At 40.4% G+C, this 20,254-nt stretch overlaps 1 protein-coding gene and 1 long non-coding RNA gene across 2 annotated transcripts in view; one reads left to right on the plus strand and one right to left on the minus strand.

The window, feature by feature from the left end:
- The window catches only part of LOC147413973 (uncharacterized), a 119,824-nt gene that overhangs the window by 66,216 nt on the left and 33,354 nt on the right, over positions 1–20,254 (minus strand). The window lies entirely within an intron of this gene.
- NGF (nerve growth factor) lies at positions 9,615–18,305 on the plus strand. The gene is made up of 2 exons (XM_086476722.1): positions 9,615–9,644; positions 17,574–18,305. The coding sequence occupies exons 1-2, from the start codon at positions 9,642–9,644 to the stop codon at positions 18,303–18,305; spliced, it is 735 nt and encodes a 244-aa protein (XP_086332848.1). The 5' UTR covers positions 9,615–9,641.

Genomic DNA, 20,254 nt, shown 5'->3' on the forward strand with positions numbered 1-20,254 from the left:
TGGGCATTCAGATTTATTCAACTTAGAACAAGGCCAAAGAGAGTTCTAGAAAAAATAGTAAAAACATGCAAATGCACAATTAAAAAGAGATACATCTTCCCCAGCATACTTTTTGACTGTAGCAAAAAATGCATTCAGCAGTCCGATGACGCCAGAAACTAGAAAATGAACATGTAAGAACCCTATATATATTCCTAACACAAGTGTGTTGCCAAATGCAGATCCATAAGAATTGTTGAGGCTGACAGGTTGGTCCAACTCCCTGTTTCCTGTTCTTAAGCAAAGGCTGCTGAAGCCTGAACTGCATTTAAACTTCTTTGTACTTTGTTCTTTGCTTGAAGGATTCCCACGTATAAGGGAGTGAACACTACGAGAAAGGATCAGATCTTTTCTTTACACTTTTCTGTTTAACTGTCCTTTTGCACAGAATAACTGTATGACCAGGAGTACCGTTCAAAGACACAAGCACTTCTTTCAGAGGCAGCTGCGGATTCCCAGCAAGGGAGGACATCTCGCACTCTGTATCATCATTCACTTCTCTGCATATTATACTGACCGTTGTTCAAGCTTTGTGTGAGGTAAGGATGTTGGGGAGTGGTCAGGCTCCAGAGACCGTTCAAGAACCAAACAAACCCCTTCCCACGTTTAAATTTTATTTCACCTTAAATATCTGGGTGGGGAAGAAAAACCTCCTATCTTAAAACATTCACAGCAGCTGCCTCCCCTCAAACTCGGACATAATACAAAGACAGAAAACTCCTACTCACCCACTGCTCACTGGGTCTGGGCCCAGAAGCCCTCACCATAAAGCTAAAAAACGGACTCTGTTCAAACTATCTTTGCTCTCTGGGAGCATTAGTCAGATTTTTTGTGCAGCAGCTGCCTGACACATTCAGGATGCTGGGAGCTCTGCACAATGCAGAAGTTCGGTCTGTATTTTTGTGGCCTCAGGTTTAGTGTCAGGGTCTCAACTAAAGCACAGCTGAGATCCGAAGGGACCTTATAGTGACCTTCCAATACCTGAAAGGGGCCTATAAGAAGGCAGAGGAACAATTGTTCACAAGGGTTTGTAGCGATAGGACAAGGGGTAATGGTTTTAATCTAGAAAAGGGTAGATTTACGTCGGGACATTAGGGAAAAGTTCTTTACTATGACGGTGGTGGATCTCTGGAACAGGTTGCCCAGCGAGGTAGCAGAAGCCCCATCCCTAGAGACATTCAAGGACAGTCCTGATGGGGCTCTGAGCAACGTGACCTAGTTAGAGATGTCCCTGCTTATTGTAGGGGGGTTGGATTAGACGGCCTTTAGAGGTCCCTTCCAACTCAGTATGTTTTATGATTCTATGATTCTCAGAGCATAGGAATGAAACAACCTCCTAAACCAAGTCACTGTACTTACTTCTTCAGTACAAGGAAATGCAGTTTGAATTAGTTTTTCTGAATACATATTTTGTTGCTAATGTACAGAGCCCAATATATTTTGTTACTACCTCTCTTTATGGTTGCCAGCAGTTGTCTAGCATTACAACTGTGCGAGTCACTGTGCAACGGGTTAATACAGTAATGACTAAATACCTTCCACAGGAGATGAAAGAAAAGATGCTTAAGAGGACAAGAGGTCCAACATACACTGCAGCGAAGACTGGGTAGGGCAGCAACTCTGAAGCAGCTGGTCTCAATGCGCGAAAGGAGAAGGCAGGGAGACTTGCAAATAAAGGAGAGGATGCAGTCAGAAAGAACGTGAAGCAGACAGCACTTGGAGCTGGAGAGGAAACAAAAGAGTATGCCAGGATATAGGCATGACCAGGGGCATGACTGATTTCCAGAGAATATGAGATTTTACCAGCAGGAATATATTGCTTGGTCCTTTAGTGTGCTGCCCAGCAAATTATTATCAAATCAGCACAACTGTTGCACAGAACAGCTGTTCTGTTTAGACAGGGAATACACAGGTCTGATTTAGCGTAAGGGCATATTGCGTGTGTTTGCTGCTGTACCAGTTAAGTCACAGTAGCAGGCACAGGCTGGACTTGGGGATGGCAATCCCATTCTCCTACTGCTTTTTAATCCATAAAGAAAGGTGCAAAAAGGGATCATGGTAAACAGAGAAGGAACTGGTACTCATACGGATTACAAACACTGACAAACCTTCTCTTGTTTTTCTACCACTTGAGGCACACACACCTGCACACACAAAAATACAATGAACAAATAAGGACAATAAGGCAGATAAAAGTGCAAAGAAATAGTATCTTTCCCAAACATTTTGAACACTTATACAGATCAGCTTTGCAATGGTTTATTCCGCTGCCAGTTAATCAAGACAATCGTCTAGACTGAAAACAGCTCAGAACAGAAAACATACAGGAAAAAAAATGTAGGTATGGAGCATTTTGCACAATGTCAACACATTTACACGGAAACCACACTTTAATCCTAAGTAAGTACTGACTACAAACATGTGAAGAATGAAAGTACATGGGTAAAAATTCCAGCAACACCACAGTTTACAAAACAGCTGTCTCTTCATAGAAAATGATGTAGCATCATTGCTTCTGAAGTGCTAGAACTCGAACTTTAAATCCTATTTGCTTGTTTCCTTTTTCTGATCAAGTCCAGATAAGCCAAAGTTTTAGAATATGGCTTAAAGGTCTAAGCAACAGTAAGAACCTCATGTTTTTCTTGGTAAACTACCCTAGATGTCAGGAGACTCTTATTTCTCCTGTAAGAACTACTTGTGCTTCTGGAGAACATTACAACAATTACACAGATGATATGGCAATCTGATAACTCTCTCAGTGTTTCTGTGGTTTACTTTGTTTTATTTGGTGGTGTTTCCAGATTTTTTTGTGGACAGCTCTAATACAGGCCCTGTTCTTAGAAGAACTTACCCTCTTATTTCAAAATTGCACCAGATCTGAAAGGGTCTTGCTGTACAGAGAAATAAACCCCTTTTTTTCACCTTTAGTAACTTCCGATTTTTAAATCACCGGAAACTACTAAAAAGCCTTCAAGTTTTTCTTGCACCCAACTAAACTATCTGCTTAGTTTAGATGGCAAAGAACACCATATTTCACATCTCTGTAGTGGAGTACTTGGGAACTCTAAGGAAATTGTTTTGAACACAAATTAAACGGGAAAGGCTGGTGGTGTATAAGAGTCTGAGCATCACTACATCTTTACACTCTTCAGAACAAGTTCAGGCATTGCAACGAGAAGACATACAAATATCTGCCCAAATCTTTGCATGTCACCTCATGTATAGCAGGACACAGCTCACTGCTCTCCATTGCTTCTGTCCAGCAGTCATCTAGAAATTACATACTTCTCAAATTTACAGGATATGTCAAAGAATACAGAAGGCAAACTGATCATGAGCAACAATTACTTAGTTTTTTATACATTCAATTCAACTTGGGGCATGCTGAATTAATGAAAAATATTAACATTTTAAGTTAATAAAGAGTATTATTCCCATGCCTTATACAGACTTTTAACAAAATCAGTTAAATGTAGTTACAGTAAGACAGGCACAGAATGAATGTGTCTGCCGTGGGGTCAACACCCATTTTCAACTGCAATTACAATAAGGAAGTCAATTTCTAAAGCTCTCATTTGAGGTTTCTTGTCACTATTTCCTTATTGTCATGCAAAGTAAATAATTAGAGAGGGAATTCAATCACTAAGAAGGTAACTGAAGTCTGTAGGTCTCATGAAGGTAAAATAGATTTAGAAATAGAAAGAATAACCTAGAAGTTGGGGTTTTTTTTTTAAAAAAAAAAAAACGTGGCAAGAGAGAAAAAGAACATAGCCAGTGCTTGGCAAGAATCCTATGTCAATTCTTCAGGTTCTTCACTTCCTACAGAAGTAACTTCTACTGACCATAAGCTAGTGGTGAGGCCCATTTGATTAAGTGCTTGTAAAATGACTTGACATTTTTGGATGGAAAATTCTACATATGCAAAGTAATATTCTGTTTCAGTATTGACTATTTCTCCACTATCTCAGAAATCTCTGAATGAACACAAGTGAATCTCCATTTCATAAGCTGGGAGTTTTATTTTGCAATCCTTTGTTTATATCGCTCCAAAATTTTTTATCAAGTGCAGCCAGATCCTCAGCTTCAGCAGACCATACATTTTAAAGTTCTCTCAATCTAGCCTTCTTTGCTGCATCCTTCCTGTATTTTGATTTGCCAAGTACAGACACACTTCAACTTCCCTTTTGTATTTTCAGAATTCCTGCCCCATTAAAATATTATTGAGGCTTTTAAAATAGTTATAAAAGCACTGGAAGATTTGTAGAAGATAAAATTCCTTTTTGATGTAAAGAATGAGTGGAACAGGGAAGCCTGAAACAACACAGGCATCAATTATTAAGAGTCATGAGGATCTTGGCCATAATTTGTGGATGCTCTTTGTACTTACATAATCATCTTTTCCAAATTCCAAGATCTAGAGAAACGTTACAGATGATGGAATCTATCTTTGGGAATCTGATCATGACAGTCCAGCTCATTTTTTTGGAGTCACCACATTTTATACATTACACTACAATACACGTCCAATCACTGAAAATCTCATTTGTTTCAGATTTATTTGCAAAGTGGCAGAAAAGTGAAAAAGGGTAACAAAAATGAAAATTATAAGCTTGAATAAAAATTAAATGCTAGCACTGCTGTTAGGATTCAGCTGGTTCTTATTAAACAGGGTTTGGACAAGAATCAGGATTTATATTCCCTTCTGAATAGCTGGAATAAGATCACTAGTTGGAAAAGTTTACTGGCCCTTAAAGATATTGTATTTTTCTGCCTTAACTACTTTTGGCTGTAAGATGTGATAGTAACAGTGTACTCTGATTGCCCTCGTACTTTCTTTTCCCAGATGAATTACAGTTTGATTTTGGTAGTTTCATAAAGTCTGAAATTCCAGTTCTTTCACTTCTGGTCATTTCACATTGGAAACCTCAGGACCAAATATAGCAAGCTAGACACTTGGTAGAACGAGCTCAAGATCCGTTCGGGAAAGGTGCAGAGGGACAGAACAGGCCATGCATCTATCCTCATGCAGTTCTTTAGGACTCGGTGTTTTAAGCAGCACTACGGAACAACTCCTCCTCTTGTGTTTGGACAGGAACTATATGTGAGCAGTAACCTTGTGTGCTGGCTGTTAGCTGGGTAGGATGGAGGCATCTGTTTCTATAGACCTCCAAGGTATCCAACTTTTTACAGGTGGGATGGATTTATCCCATTTATGCTGCAGTGGTTTTCCTGTCAGGGCCTCAGATCTTTAGTCACTCCTTTGTGCCAATGAATTAGGATTTATGAAACCCTGGAGTCCTATAGAACATATATAGTTTGAAGTCTATATTCAAAGTTCCAAACCATCATGTCAATCATTAATTTTAGGATTTGCTTTATAGATATAATATAGGGATGATACACAACTGTAGTATGCTCAGACAACTTATTTCTAGCCAGCATTTTTATTTCTAGCTCACTTAATTTTACCAGCTTTATGCCACTAAGGCAATCAACTTCAGAAGAACCAGATTCCTTCTAAGGCTGTTTTCTGTCATTTATTTTCAGAGAGATTTCTCACTACTTTTGATATGCGACCATTAATTAATTTTTCCTTCAGTATATTTAAAGATATTTTTATCCTAACAGAAACAATTTCCGTACCTTTCATTTAATGCCTGTCAGTTTTTCTTTCTTATCTTAAATAGGATAAACATTTCTCTTCTGCCAGGGTGGCTCTGTGCATGTTTAACACTGTACTAAAAGCCAATCTGTCACAGTAAGAGCTGCATCCCATTGCAAGTTTTTACTGGTATGGCCATCATGACCTGAAGATCATGTATTGTTTTCCAAAGGAAGTCAAGTTTTAGATGACTGTTGATGACTCTAAGTTCCCATGAGCATATTCCACATGTGAGAGTATCATGATGCCAAACACTACATTCTTAGAAACAGAAGTCTCGATTATGTTTTACAACTCGGTAGTTACAAAGTGAGCCTTTTAAAGTTGAGCTCTCTGTGTCCTGTGTCACAAGTCTCTGTCACCTACTGCAAGAAATCACCACCTGTTGCTGCAGGCTGGATCCCTCCCATCAGATAGCTTCACTTGTCACCCTGTGCTCTGAGGTAATGGAGCGTCAATGAAGGTGATGGGGAATAGACTTGTTTTGCTCTTTTGGGGCTTCTCTGCAGAGGCACTAGCAACTGAAATATTTATATACTGGTTCAGGAGGATAGAAGCAACAAAACTAGGCTCCTGCAAATAAGCCATTCCTATTACTTATGCCCAAATAAGTACAAAACCCCTTAAGAAGTGTTTTCCAAAGCTTTATGATTTCTGATTTGGTGAATCCCCACTCTGCAAGTCAAGACTCACAGTGCTGTTTTCTCTTAAGCACCCAAAATGGACAGATGCACCATGGACTATCAAGCATTCTTGTTACTACCCTTGCTTAGACTAACTTGAGTCAGAAATCCAGAGGGAGATATTTGTTGCACATCTGTGATGACGATGATCATGGTGACATGATGCATGCTCATTGCTCCAGGGCAGCATTTTTCTCAGTCTATTGCTCTCCCTAGAAGTACTCAAAGGAAGATTTCAGTACTGGAGGCATTTGGAACAAAAGGAAGTGTGTGAGACACAGGTAGCTTCCAGCTGGCTCTTCAGCATACACAGAGCTCTCATTTACAGGATGAGTCACCGTAGATACAATAGAGGAATGAAATCTTGAGATCATCAGAAATTCCCATTTTCTTGCTCATCAGCTAAGATCAAGGGAAAGCTGAAATGCAGTACCTCTGACACTGCTCTTAGTCATAATGGCTTAAGGATTCCCTCCAAGGCCTCTCAGGCCTCAGAATTTCTGTCCCTGAACTGCTACTGCTAAATTTTAATTCATCTACCTATTCAAATGTTTCAGCGAGGAAGATGTGCCAGTAGACACCTTCTCTTTAACAGCAACTTCAGCAGCAGCTGCCTCCTTCATTTCTCTCTCACAACCAGAATTAGTGAGATAAAACTAATACGCTATTTGTTGATTATTTTGGTGACCTCCACGATCACATTTGCTGCTTAAATAGCCAAGCATATCATCCATCATTGCAAATAACACCAGAAAACAAGCAGCAGTTTGCTGGCTGCAAACAATTTGCTACCACTAGCCCTAGCACAGCACACACACTCCATATCGTGTCACTGGAAGAACCGCACAAACTTCACCGCTGGGTCAAACCCTATAGAGTATGAACTTCTTCCTTTGTCATTACTGAATAAAGCAACTACTTCTCATCTCTGAAATGGAGAAGTCTAATCAAATACTTTGGGGGGTCTACTGGCTCATTCAATACTCTGAAAACCATTATTTCCTGCTATTATGATGTTAGTTTCCTTCTGTCTCCTGTAACCTGAATTACAAAATTGGTAAATCAGATGTGTGTTCTCACAAGCCTCATCATGAAGACAAAAAGATTCAGATATCCTTTCTGTTTATTATTTGCACATCCCTAAAATACACCAACAATTTCAAGAATGGCAGAAAACATTGTGAATTGTATCATGCTTCAGATTACAACTTTCTATGCTTATGTTTATTGTCCATGTTTATTTTTACTCAGAAAATAATTTACCTGCTGTAATTTAAAGAATTAACTATAAATATTTTAATTACTTAATTATTAATATAAATTAAAAATCTTAATAATTAATAAGCTGAGCATTAATTTATCTTTTCTCTTATTAGTGTAGGAGCTACTTTAGTGGAATCTGTGGAACATGCAATTAGAAGGCTGCACTGTCTTCTCTATTAAAATAAGGCACTAAACCGTATTACAGACAAACATGCCTCATTTTTACTAACACAGACTGTAAAACCACATTGATAGCCCAATTCAATTCCAGCTTCACTTTACCTAGTCAGGCGTTACTGGAAGCAACAGGGTACTCAAGAACCTCAAGACCTACAAGACAGACAGGTCTTGTATATTATCATTGTTTTCTGTGTTCTAACAGCCTAACCAGTACTCAATGTGCAGCAAATAGTAAAGTACCTAGGATAAAAACTGAGACATAATTAAAGCTTTACTGGTGCATTACGGTCAACAAACAACAAAAAGGCTTCCCAAAGCATTTTGGAAAATTTTGTTCCTTCAGTTCAAGCAACAGCACACTTGATGCAAGCTAAGGATGCTCCCACTTGTTTAGTACTATGGTAGTAGTTACCTGAGGTGTCAGAGGTTTCCTGGTATAAAATCAAGGCTTGGTCTTAGATTCCACTTCATGCCGATAGAGCTAGAACACAGCAGTATGGCTTTAATTACCAATTGCTCCCCCAGGTTTTTATTTTCCTGGTCTTTCAAGTCTCCCATCATGAGACTTCACAAAGCAATACAATCACCATATTTACAGAACTACATTATGCTAAGACAAAAACCTCAAAGGAAAAAAAAAATGTCATTCTTCAAGGAAAGCAAGAATACATGCCAACCAGACATGATGGAATTACAAACTTGGAATACACCGAGTGTATATTAATCTCTAAAAATTAGGAACTTTTTCCTGCCCACCCCATCCCCACTCACATTTAGCAAAAGCATGTGGCAATAAACACTCAAGAGCACACTTTCAACAAAAGCTAACTGGAAAATGGAAAACTTGTCAGCACTGAACACACATCCTCAGCCCTTAAGAGTTCACTGTAGAAAAACCATCCCTGTTTCTGAGTGGAAAGTAAGTCATCACTCTGAAAAACCCCACATTTTTTTAACCTGTAAAGTTTGGTGGCTGGATCTAAATCATGTGCAACTTAAAAAAAATTAGAAGTTTTACCTGTTTAAGTGAGGTGCGATTGAAAATTATTCACTCCCATTTGTCTCAAGAGAACATGTCTTAAATTCTGCCATAGTGCAATCTGACTATTAATCACTGAATCCCTTTTTTAACTTTGAGCATTTGGGGGACTCAGCCAATATACCAACACTAGGAAGGGATAAATCACCTTTGTACAACTGTAAGAGGCACTGTAAGGTAGGGATTTGCCCTAAAGGAGAAGACTATGATTTGATAGGAGCAGTCCTTCATTGTATTAGTGCAGTATTTGTAAACTAAACCTTAGAGGTTATCGCTACTGAAGTGCTGGCTGACTGTCAGCTGGCCTAAGCAGGGAAGCTTTATATACACTTGCAGCTAAAACTCCCATTGTTCCTGGTCATGACAAAAACATTTTGCTTCACCTCGTGATGATTGTTCTAGAGGTATCACACTGTATAAAAGAACAGCATTATTGCTGGTCCTGTGAAAACACTAGATGACTGGTTTCTGATTACTGTTTCTAGTTGAACCAAGACAGTGCAGTGAGACTATAATTTCTGTTGGAAACTGAATTGCTAAAATTCATGTTCCTTTAAGATTTAAATATATCTTACTGAACTACATTGGCAGCAAAGAAGGAAGTAGCTGTTTCTCTTCATTCTACAGGTATGAGAAAAAAGAAAACTGTTCTTAATCTCAAGGATGATTCTTCTCAGAGTGATCTGCATGACCTGGGACCGATGGATACTGGGAAGTTCTTATAAGCCCCAGAGCAAATTTCCCTACTGGAAATCTGTCCATCATTCATGATATCATGGTCAAATGTAATCAGAAATAAGAAACATTAAAAGACCATTAACTTTCTGAAATGTAATTATATGTTTTTCAAGTAAATTTCAAGTAGCAGGTCTTCATCTGTCTCCCCTAGCCCTTCCTGCTGACTCAATGATTGAGCAAAATCAATCCACTTTAAACACAAATGTAAAAATACCCCTGAAATGTAGCAAAATATGGTGTTGATGTTTTGCCAGTTACCATCCAGTGTATATACTATTATCCTGTGAAAAGAGCTGATGTCAGAAGAACACATAACTAGAAGGGACCCTCTTGGGTTGGTTAAGTCCAGTCACTTCTATTTAAAATATACCCCCCCGAAAAGCTATTTAAAGCATGACGATTGTGACAGATGTGCAAAAGTATTTCTGATTTGTTCTGACAGAGCTGAATACCTGAGGGAGGAGTTCATGTTGGTTAAACATCACCACTACTGGTCTGCTGGAGCTGTGCTAAATCAAGCTTCCATTTTCTCTCCTTCAGAAAGTTTAAAACATTAACATTCCTGAAGTGAGAAGCTGCACTGTTCAGTGCCTTAGGAAGAAAGAGTGGGTGATGGCTTGGAGTCCAATCTTGCACGATGTATTTCCAGTTATACAAGTGGTAATCAGGAAATGGAACTACTTCCCCACAGTACACCATTTTTTCTCCACACTATAATGATACTTTATCAATGCTTCCAGGTTTAAAAGAGCTGTATTTCTGCATTCCAGCAAAAACAGAGCTGCCAAAATTCAATGGCAGTTTTCACAGAGAACTGCCAAATTTATACATTGCTCTCAGAATTCTGAAACACTCACACACATCTTTACACGCTAACTGTCCAAGTACTGCAGTCTGAATTGAAATTGATCTGCAAGGAAATCAAGGGTTGCAAGCCTGGGAGTTTTACATGTAACAGCGATCTATACAGAGATTTGGAAACAATTTTAAGCACTGGTATTCTTATTGGAAGCAATTAGTTTAGTAAATGTACTAAATTTTCAGTTCTAAGTTTCCAGGCAATATATCCTTTTTGTCCATTCTTTCTCAGATTATGTGGGATAACTCTTTTTTAAAAAAAAGGAGTTCCCTATATACACTTGTTTTGTTTGGAACTTGTTTTGCTTACAGGTGCCTGCAAGCAAAGAGTTTTTCAAGACACTGAACCGCTTGCTTTTTGATGTGATCCATTTCCCCATGCTTCCATCAAGCCCCTTAGAACGTTGCTTTTAGACTGTTCAGCTTTTAATAGTGACTTCTTTACTGCATGACTGCCAAATAAGCAAAGAAATAGGGAGACTGATCATCTATATTTCAACTATTACCTTTTTCAGAGAGCACTCAGATCAGTTGGTAAACACTATATTTGTTTTACTGTAAACCGCTATGAAGCATTCATGTGCAAACAGCACTTTTTTATATTTATAATGTGCCACTACTCCTACTATATGTGCTGAGACTAAGAAATAAGAATGAAGTGAGCTAACCTGAATGCATGTAAATTCTGGACAAATACTTACTTCAGTAGGATATTTTATTAATCTCTGGCAATGGCAGGTAGAGAGGAATAGTATATAGATGCTGTCTTCATCATCATTTGAATAACACTGCATCATTTACTGGATTCCGACACAACCAGGAATCCGGGAAGAAGACAGTAAAAGAATTTTTAAAAAAGCCCCACTGAAAATAAGCTCTTTTGTGGTTAAAAACCAGCCAGTTGGAACTGAAGCAGTGTTTTCTTAGGGTGGCGACACAGTCAGAAAAGTTGTTGGATTATTTTTGGCAGCGGCCAGTATATTATAGCTCTATAATTACTGTTACTAAACTGTCAAGAGTCCACTGAAAGGGCTATTACTTTACTAGTACATTCTTGCAAAAATACAGCATACTCAGTCTGGTAGCATGAAGCTTTGGATTTTAGAACTTCATTTGACCTTTCTGACACATTCATATCACTGTAACTAGCTTAACTCCTAAATACTTCAACCACACAGGTACAGTAGAACATGAGCCGTGATCTACATACAGCAGCAAATCCAGAGTGGTCAAATCATTGCAGAAGTGTTGCACAACACAATACAATGAGCACATTTACAGATCGACTCCTGTGCCCTGCACTGCTTGAAACTGGGCTTGGAAGATTACAGTTAGATTTTTAAAAATTAATTAGCTTGAATTTGGATCTTGGTGAGAGCCGAACCCACGGGCTACAGTTACTGGCAGCCAGCTCTCCTGTGGACAGAAATTATACAGGTGTAGAATTAATCCAGTTCATGCTTTGGCATTAGCAGCATGTTCTCCTTAGCAAATGTGCGTGAATCTCCACACTAAATCCAGCAGGATCTTTTGCAGTACAACAGTACCTTATACAACTGTTAATTACCTTATTAAACGGAACAGGTAAGCTATCTAAATATTTAAGATCAATAAAATACTATTTCTGTCACTTTCAATGGTACTCATGAATTTACAATTGGAAATGTACTCTGCTGAGAAGCCGTCAGCATGTTGGATTTAACTGATGAAGAAAATAATGGTTCTCCTTTGATTTGGGGTCTGTATGACCATTCAGAGTGTAGCAATTAAGACTGGAGTTATTTCTGCCTTTACAGTAGCCAGAGGACAAGCATTTAAGTATGCACCTTCACATGCCTGCAAGTTTTGTAACTTCAGTTCTTCTCAAATATCAGCCACGATCAGATAATTCTCTGCCAACAAACAGCCATCTGTGATTCTCCTTCTGATTACCTACTGAACTGACCAAGAGATCTCCCTGCTGTTGTAGCTGTTGCTTTCAGGCCGTTGCTTTCTTCTCCTTCACTAGGCTTCAGCAGCTACCCTTATCTTCTGGCCAATTTCTCCTAAATCTGGGGGTAGGTCAACAGTTTACATCGCCTCAATGAAAAAGAGTATCCCAGCCAAATAGCTCATTTGGACCCACTTTGAATCACATACAAAAAAAACCCCAAAATTTAAGGCTTTTGTCCTGTGAAAGGTCTTCAGATTCCCTCCTAAGCCAGGAAGGCTCAAGTATCTCTCTGCCCCTCACTCGATCCCTACTTGAATGGTAATGGGAAAAGGAAGCCTGCCTAGAACAGAATAACAGTAACTCATTTTCACCTCACCAGTGCTAGTTTGCCAAAAGCCTTGATTAAGAGATTCCAGCAGGTAAGGACATACTCGGTTCACTCCCTAAAATGTCATCCCAAGCTTGTCTCCAAGTCTCATTTTGTACAGCACATTGATTTTCTGGTTTTCTCCTAAAATTGCAGGCATTCAGCACTGAGGCTGACCAATTTGCTAGCTTTTAGCACACAGTGTCTCTTTGCTCTGGCAGTGTAAGAGCCTTAGAATTTAATTTTCTCTTTTATTCTTTTTCCATGTGTGAACGAAAGATCTCAGGCATCAACTCTTCACTGAAACAGACCCTCAGCAGTCTGTTATGAAAACTGTTCAAGTGGAACTCATGTTCCAAACAATCAGCAGAGTCCAGACACTATCGCTGGACAGCCTGTGAGGTGTTGTCACTGCAGTCTGCTGAGCTGCACGCTTTTTTTTTTTTTCCTGCACCCACTTTCACCAAGCGTGACCCTACTACAAAACAGCCCAGCCAACTTTGTTAGCTTAAACAGTGATGGGGGGGATGGAGGAGGCTAAAACTATCCTGTTGGTAGCCGGTATTCAACGTGGAATGTTACAATCGCTGACAACTTTATTGTATGTGCTGACAAAAACTCAAAGGAGAAGCAACAGTTACTTTCCACTGGCTGTTCAGAATGTACAGTGGCATGCATATTGGCAACCCTCCTTCAGGGTCTCTAAAGGACTTCCAGCATTTGGCATCATGAGAAAGCACAGGGCACAAACTGCTTAACCAAGACGTGCGCAATGCAGATTTGTGGATAGCAGGTAGATAGGTTCATGTCCTGCACGTACTACAAATGTCTCTGGTTTTGAGTGTTTGAGTGTTCACAACAGCAGTGCACCATTTTGAAGTACTGTGACAGAAAAAGGACACGGGGCTGGCCGATGGACAACCAAGCAGAGCAGCCACCGAGTTTTACATTGACTGCATTTGCTGGCACACAACTTGTGCCTTTACTTGTAACCAGATTTGGTTCCCAGACAAAGACAATGTGGGGGTCAGAGCCCTCATTTGCCTATCACTACTGTGCAAACCAAGCTTTGATAGTGACGTCAGCAGGTATTGCTTCACTATGCTGCATCATTCCTGGTTTTGGTGAGCCTGGAAGATGCCCGAGAGGGATCAGGAACAGTGGATTGTTAACCACGGTCTGGTAAAGGTGCTGAATAAAGGTAGCTCTGTCTATGTGCTGCTCCTGAAAGTTGAGAACTGCACTTTAGACAACGTCTACACTGTGACAGTGAAAAAGGCACAATTCAGAGCACCAAGAAAGTGGATTTGCCCCTGCACTCCTGTTATCAAGTGGGGAATGGTACTGAAAAACTTATTTGCTGGCTAATTATTGAAACAAACACTTCTACTTCTAGTGGCACGCAGAATAAGCGACTTCCGGACTCAGCTACGTGGTCAGACTGGCCCGATGGCATGCTGCAGCCAACTCCAGCTCAGCATCTGGATGAAATAACAACCTTGCCGGGAGAACAGTTTTTTGTGCAGCATACTCAGAGGTAAGCACAACACACACACGCTCTTCTCGGAGCAGACTGAAATCGCTTATTAGTAGTATCACACAATAGCCTGAACAGCCTCACCAGAAGTGTTCGTGACACTTGACCAATGTACAAGTGGGGAAGAGAGCCGTCATCTTGAACTTAAAAAATCATTGATCTGTCTTCTGAAGAATGAAGATGAGCGCAGTTTGCATTCAATACTCTTATTTTTGGAACAGCTTAGTTCTTTGACTTATTAAAACAAGTTGCTTCACTGATAGCCACTAGCTAGCTATTTTCTGGCTAAAATGGGAGTTCCAACTTATTCCGTCTTCTTTTATTCCATCTCCAGACATCATATCGTTTGTGGGGCATGTTTACTTATGATGAGAGATGGTCCGCTTAGACCATCACAGTTCTCATTAAACACTCTCTGGTTTAGTATAGGGTTTGTATTTTTGGCATTGAAATGCCTGTGAAAACCTTTGTGGCCAATGTTACAAACAGATACCCATGTACTACCAGCACTAGAATTGGCAGCGGTGCATCTCTGGAAGTTTAGGAGGCTGCACTTGGCATGTACTGTGAACACTTCTAGAAAGCACCATGAAAGGGTCTAGTAACTAAGCATGCGACAAAGTTTAGAAATAACCCCCCAAAATAGCCTGTAAAATATCTGTCCCTGCCAGCAAAAAACCCACAATCCTCACAGTCTACGGCATACCTATTCTTTGACTGTTAACTTTTTTTGCTTGTGTTTTCACCAAGTCTGGTCCACATTTTTAACCTGTCAGTTTCTATTCTCCACTAATTTAATAATTGGTCAAAAGATTCAATTTTGAATCTTCAGGAAAACTACCAAGAATCCCAAATACATTTTGTCTGTGTTTGGGCCACACTCACCACAGAATGCTTTAACACAAAGAGATGAAATACAAGGCAAGGGTTTTTTTTTTTAAAAAAAAAAAGGGCAAGCAGGTGAGAACTTTCTACTTTTGTGTTAACGGCCTTAAAGCCTTAAGGGCCTCTTAGCATATGCCACATAAGAAACTCAGAGAAGGGAGATAAATGTAGCTGCATTTTAGAGCTACATTTACAAAACCAGAAGCAGCTCTTCGCTGACAGCGCAACGTCTCTTTCCTATAGAAGGAAATAATAAAAAAAGGGTTTATGCATAAATACAATAGGTTGAGGCTGCTATTGGCATGTTTAAATTGTTCTGCAAACCTTTTCCATTAACATTTCTGTCAGGAAAGCTAACTCTTTAGAGATGTAATGAACCATCTGATTTTAATTTGGTTGTAGAACAAGGGGTTACTCTCCAAATCGTGCATAGCCAAGATATTGAGCTACACCCAGCTCTATTTCCTTATACAGACGATGATGACTGCTCAAGCGCGAGCAGCATGTCGGATAGCAGCCTTGTTTTAAGCAGATTACAGTAGCTTTGAAACAGTAAGGATTTTCTCTGTGAGAGAGATCTGACTCTCATCATCATTTTGTCCCCAATTCTTCCAGGCCAACTGTTGCACAGGCAATCACTAATGCAGCTTTTGGCCTTTCTCCTCTTTTGTCCCCTTAATGCAGGGACTGTAGCATCTTCACTCTCTTCAGTCACTACCTTCACTCCGGCTGATTTCTTAAATGCTTGCCCAGTCCTGCACGAACACCGCTGTTTATTTCATTTCAGCTCTTGTCCGAGATAAGACTATCCACAAAAGATCCTATGGGACATCTTAGGGTTTTGCATTTTCTACAAGATTGTGCTTTAGCAAAGCTAAGGACCTGGTTGAATGCTTTAGTGCTGCTTGGGATCCTAGTCTGAGAAAGCTGAACAGAAAAAGAGAGGGGGAATTTCAACAGTAATTGACCCACACCCAGAAAAAACATCAAGAGATGCTGGGAAATCGCAGTGGAACTGCAGAGCCCAATTCCTCTTTCACAAAACCCTGTTTGTCCAGTCTATGTGCGGCTGCCTGCCTGCTGGCCGGACACAGTGTAATTCAGGGCCAGCTGAGACACGTCAGGCAAAACAAGGCAAAGAGACAGGGGAGGAGTCTCACTTGCTCGTTTTTTCTTTTCTGTTTGTACCCTGTCTCTGCTTATTAAGTCTTCACAGAGGAAATACAATGTCTGCCCTTAAGTGCAATTTCAGATCATTTTTTAATGCCTCTTACTCTGAGGATGCCTGCTGCTGATTTGTTAACCCTATGTGTGGCTGAATTAGTCAACACATAGTAGTAGCTTAATAAGGTATTAGTGCTGCTGGTCTTCTGCCATAAAATTGTTCTTAGCGAAGTTGTAGACATTCATCTTATACTCTTCCGCACCTGAACAGATGTGCATATTCTCCAGATGGAAGGAAGACTAGTACTGCCACTCGATCTGCTATGTAGGGACATTTGTGGAGCTCATGGCACTCTGAAAAAAAGGAGAGCGTTTCCTTGTACATAATTCCCAGTACAACGGCCACAACTGTTTCAGCTATGCTATACCTAAGATGCCAACCCAGAAGCAGCCTGTCAGCCATGGTGCTCCTATGTAATACCCATATTTGTCCTAATAGGCAGCCTGAACATGGAAAAATCCCATCTGCCCTTGTAACATGTGATGCCTGAGCTCTTCTGGGAAGGAACCTGGGGGTTATCTGCCCACAATCAGCAATATGGTGCATCCCGAAAGGGCAGATGGGATAGATGGAGGCTGCTGGGCCAGCCAGAGTGCTGGGGCTTTTGTCCACATGGCAGGTAAGCACGGCTGTTGAGTGTGATAATGGTACGATTCACTGGGGCTCCCCTGCTTCCACAAGTACTGGCTTAGTGGTCCCCACTCTAGCCTCAAGGACACCTCTGCAGGCAAAGTAACTGAATGGACAGCTATTTTAGCCAAGGGACTGCTTCTGCTCTCACTACTCTGCAGGGTATTTGCAGCCAAGAGACCAGACCTGGCCAAAAAGGTTGCTGCAAAAATCACTGAAGATTATACTCCTGGGAGCATGCTGTTGCCATATGGTCTCCACATTAGTAACACCAAACAAGTGCTTCATAAACAGTGTTTTAATAACAAATACCAGAGGAATTAATAATAATCTAGCTATTATTTTCTAATGTTCTCGCTTTATTAAGAACATTTATGCTGTCTGAATGAGCTCTTCCAGAAGAACAACATCTGGCACCCATATGAATACCTGATGAAATCTGTATGATCCTGGGTATCTTACACATTTGTCAGCAACAGCATCTCTTTGTGCCAGCATGGCCTACAGTAACATTATGTTTTCCTTTTGTTCTAGGTGAATAGCGTAATGCCCATGCTGTACTACACTCTGATTATAGCTTTTTTGATCGGCACACAGGCAGCTCCAAAGTCAGAAGACAATGCTCCACTGGAGTATCCTGCAGAACACTCCCTGCTCAGTACCCACCAGAGTAACAGACACGACATTCCCAAGGCAGCTCCACAGACATCCCACAGCCACTCTACTCGGACGATAGGTAGAAGAGAAGCTATAAATATCACCATGGACCCAAAATTTTTTAAGAAGAGGCGTTTCCAGTCTCCTCGGGTGCTGTTCAGCACACAGCCCCCCCCAGTGTCAGGGCAAGGACAGAATATGGGATTTCTCAGCAGTGCAGGTTCTCTCAACAGGACTGCCAGGACCAAGAGGACCGCACATCCCGTATTACACCGGGGAGAGTTCTCAGTATGTGACAGCGTCAGCATGTGGGTTGGGGACAAAACCACAGCCACTGACATTAAAGGCAAAGAAGTGACAGTGTTGGGAGAGGTCAACATTAACAACAATATTTTTAAGCAGTACTTTTTTGAGACCAAGTGCAGGGACCCTAAGCCAGTCTCCAGCGGGTGCCGAGGGATTGATGCAAAGCACTGGAACTCTTACTGCACCACCACACACACCTTTGTCAAAGCACTGACAATGGAGGGCAAGCAAGCAGCCTGGCGATTCATTCGAATTGACACAGCCTGCGTGTGTGTGCTCAGCAGGAAGTCAGGGAGACCCTGAGACAGATCTAAATCCCATGACAACATCCTCCTACCCCCCTACCTCAGTTTGTAAATTATTTTAAGTTATAAAGGACTGCATGGTATATTTATAGTTTATACAGTACAAAAAGAACCTCATTATTTATTAAACTCTTTTGGGAATCTTTCGTGTTTTGCAATTTATTTACTGGCAGAACCCTTCAAAATATGTTCACCTTAGTCTCACTCAGCCCTACAACTCTGAAATGTTCACAGGGCCACTGAACAATCTTTTCTCGCCACTCTACAAAAAGAAAACATTTTTCACACAGTTTTCACACATACTTCTCTCTTCCACGACAAACGAGTTTTCCTCACAAAATCTGCCAGTTTACTGTGAAAATCTTGTAGGTTTATTTTAAATTGAGATGTTTTGTCCAACTACCTACAGACTGAAAAATACCTTTCAGAACTTGCTTCCAGTTTTACTAATTATCCATAAAGATGTTAATCTTACGTTATTAATCATCTTGGTGAACTCCAGGTAGAAATACAAGTTCTTCATGTTGCTAGATAAATTTCTCCCTTTAGTGCACCTTTTAGGTTTGCCAATTTATTTTCACTGCAAAAATAATCTGTTCTGAATTATTTTGGAACATTTGTCTGCACAAGCGTAGAATCTAGATGTATGTATTTTTGCATTAAAATGGTATTTTACAGCCCATTACTTATGAGCTACATTAGAGCGACAGGGTTGCAAATGTCAATATACTTTATAAATTTTAAAAAGTTCATGTGACTTATAATTAAAATTTGAAAATTCTTTTAAGCTAGTATTTTGACAACGGGGACATGACAGAGGAGCAAGTCTTTTCATGCATGATAGAAGAAAATTTTTTTAAAAAAAAAATCACTGAGGCTGCGTTTTAGCAAGGAGCCTTAAAATAACCCTATGCTCATAGTTTCTGTGCTTTGGGGAACATTGGTCTCTAGAAGTACACAGTGGAGCTTGAGGCCTCTGATGGGTGTTTCAGTCATTGCCCACTGAATAAAGCTGCAGTTTCTCTCATTGTTTCCTTTGGAAGAGCGACTATTATCCACTGCAGAAACTGTTTCAAAACAAATACCATTAAGGTTTTTCGGCTTGGTTTCTTCCTGTCCTAGAGGGCACACTTTCACCCTTGCCTTCCCTCACGCAGAGTTATTATTTCTTTAATGAAAAAAGCAGACCTGACATTTGCTTCCTCCACATAAACAGCAAAGACGGGCAGCAGCTCTCTAAAGAAAAGGAACTGTGGTAAAATAGTGCTAGTGAAAACAACCAAGTCAAGATATGCTTTCTGGTATGATAGTGCCAGCCTGTGTGAAGTGGAAGGCACTGAGACAGAGACCATTCCTGATAATCACTGGTATGTCACTTTTTAGCCCCCTCTAGTAGGTGGTTATGGTGTGGGACAGCAATATTCCAGTGAGAATGTTTTGCTCTCTCCAGAACAACATATTTGCAAAATTTGCATGAATAGTCAGTTATCTGAAAGGTCAAGGAGAGGGCAGGCTCCTGACTGTCCTCCAAATAATGAGGACTTGTTCTGGAGCAGGAGGAGACAACGAAGACTAAGCAACACTTACAGTGCAATCATGTAGGCATCAGATGCTCTGACACAGTAGCAGAACACTACAGCAGCAGCAGTCACCTGCCAGTCGTCACAGGAGAGATGGAGGGAGATCAGAGAAATACAAAGTATTCTAAAGCAGAGAAAAATATGGAATTGGAGCAGAGTCCTACCTGTGCTCTTTGGTAGCCTTAAAGCAATGGACAGAAGTAACGAATCTGCCTTAGAAGTGCTCTTTACCATAAATAACACAGCGCGACTTGGAAAACTAGGTGCTACTCACCCAGGACTTCCAGGTTTATGGAGACTGCCATTATCTTACCACTGACATAACAAAACTGCCATTGAAAGTCTCATGAACGCATTTGGTAATTCC

Source organism: Leptosomus discolor, chromosome 21 (assembly GCF_034619465.1).
Source record: "Leptosomus discolor isolate bLepDis1 chromosome 21, bLepDis1.hap2, whole genome shotgun sequence".
Taxonomy (NCBI): Eukaryota; Metazoa; Chordata; class Aves; order Leptosomiformes; family Leptosomidae; genus Leptosomus; species Leptosomus discolor.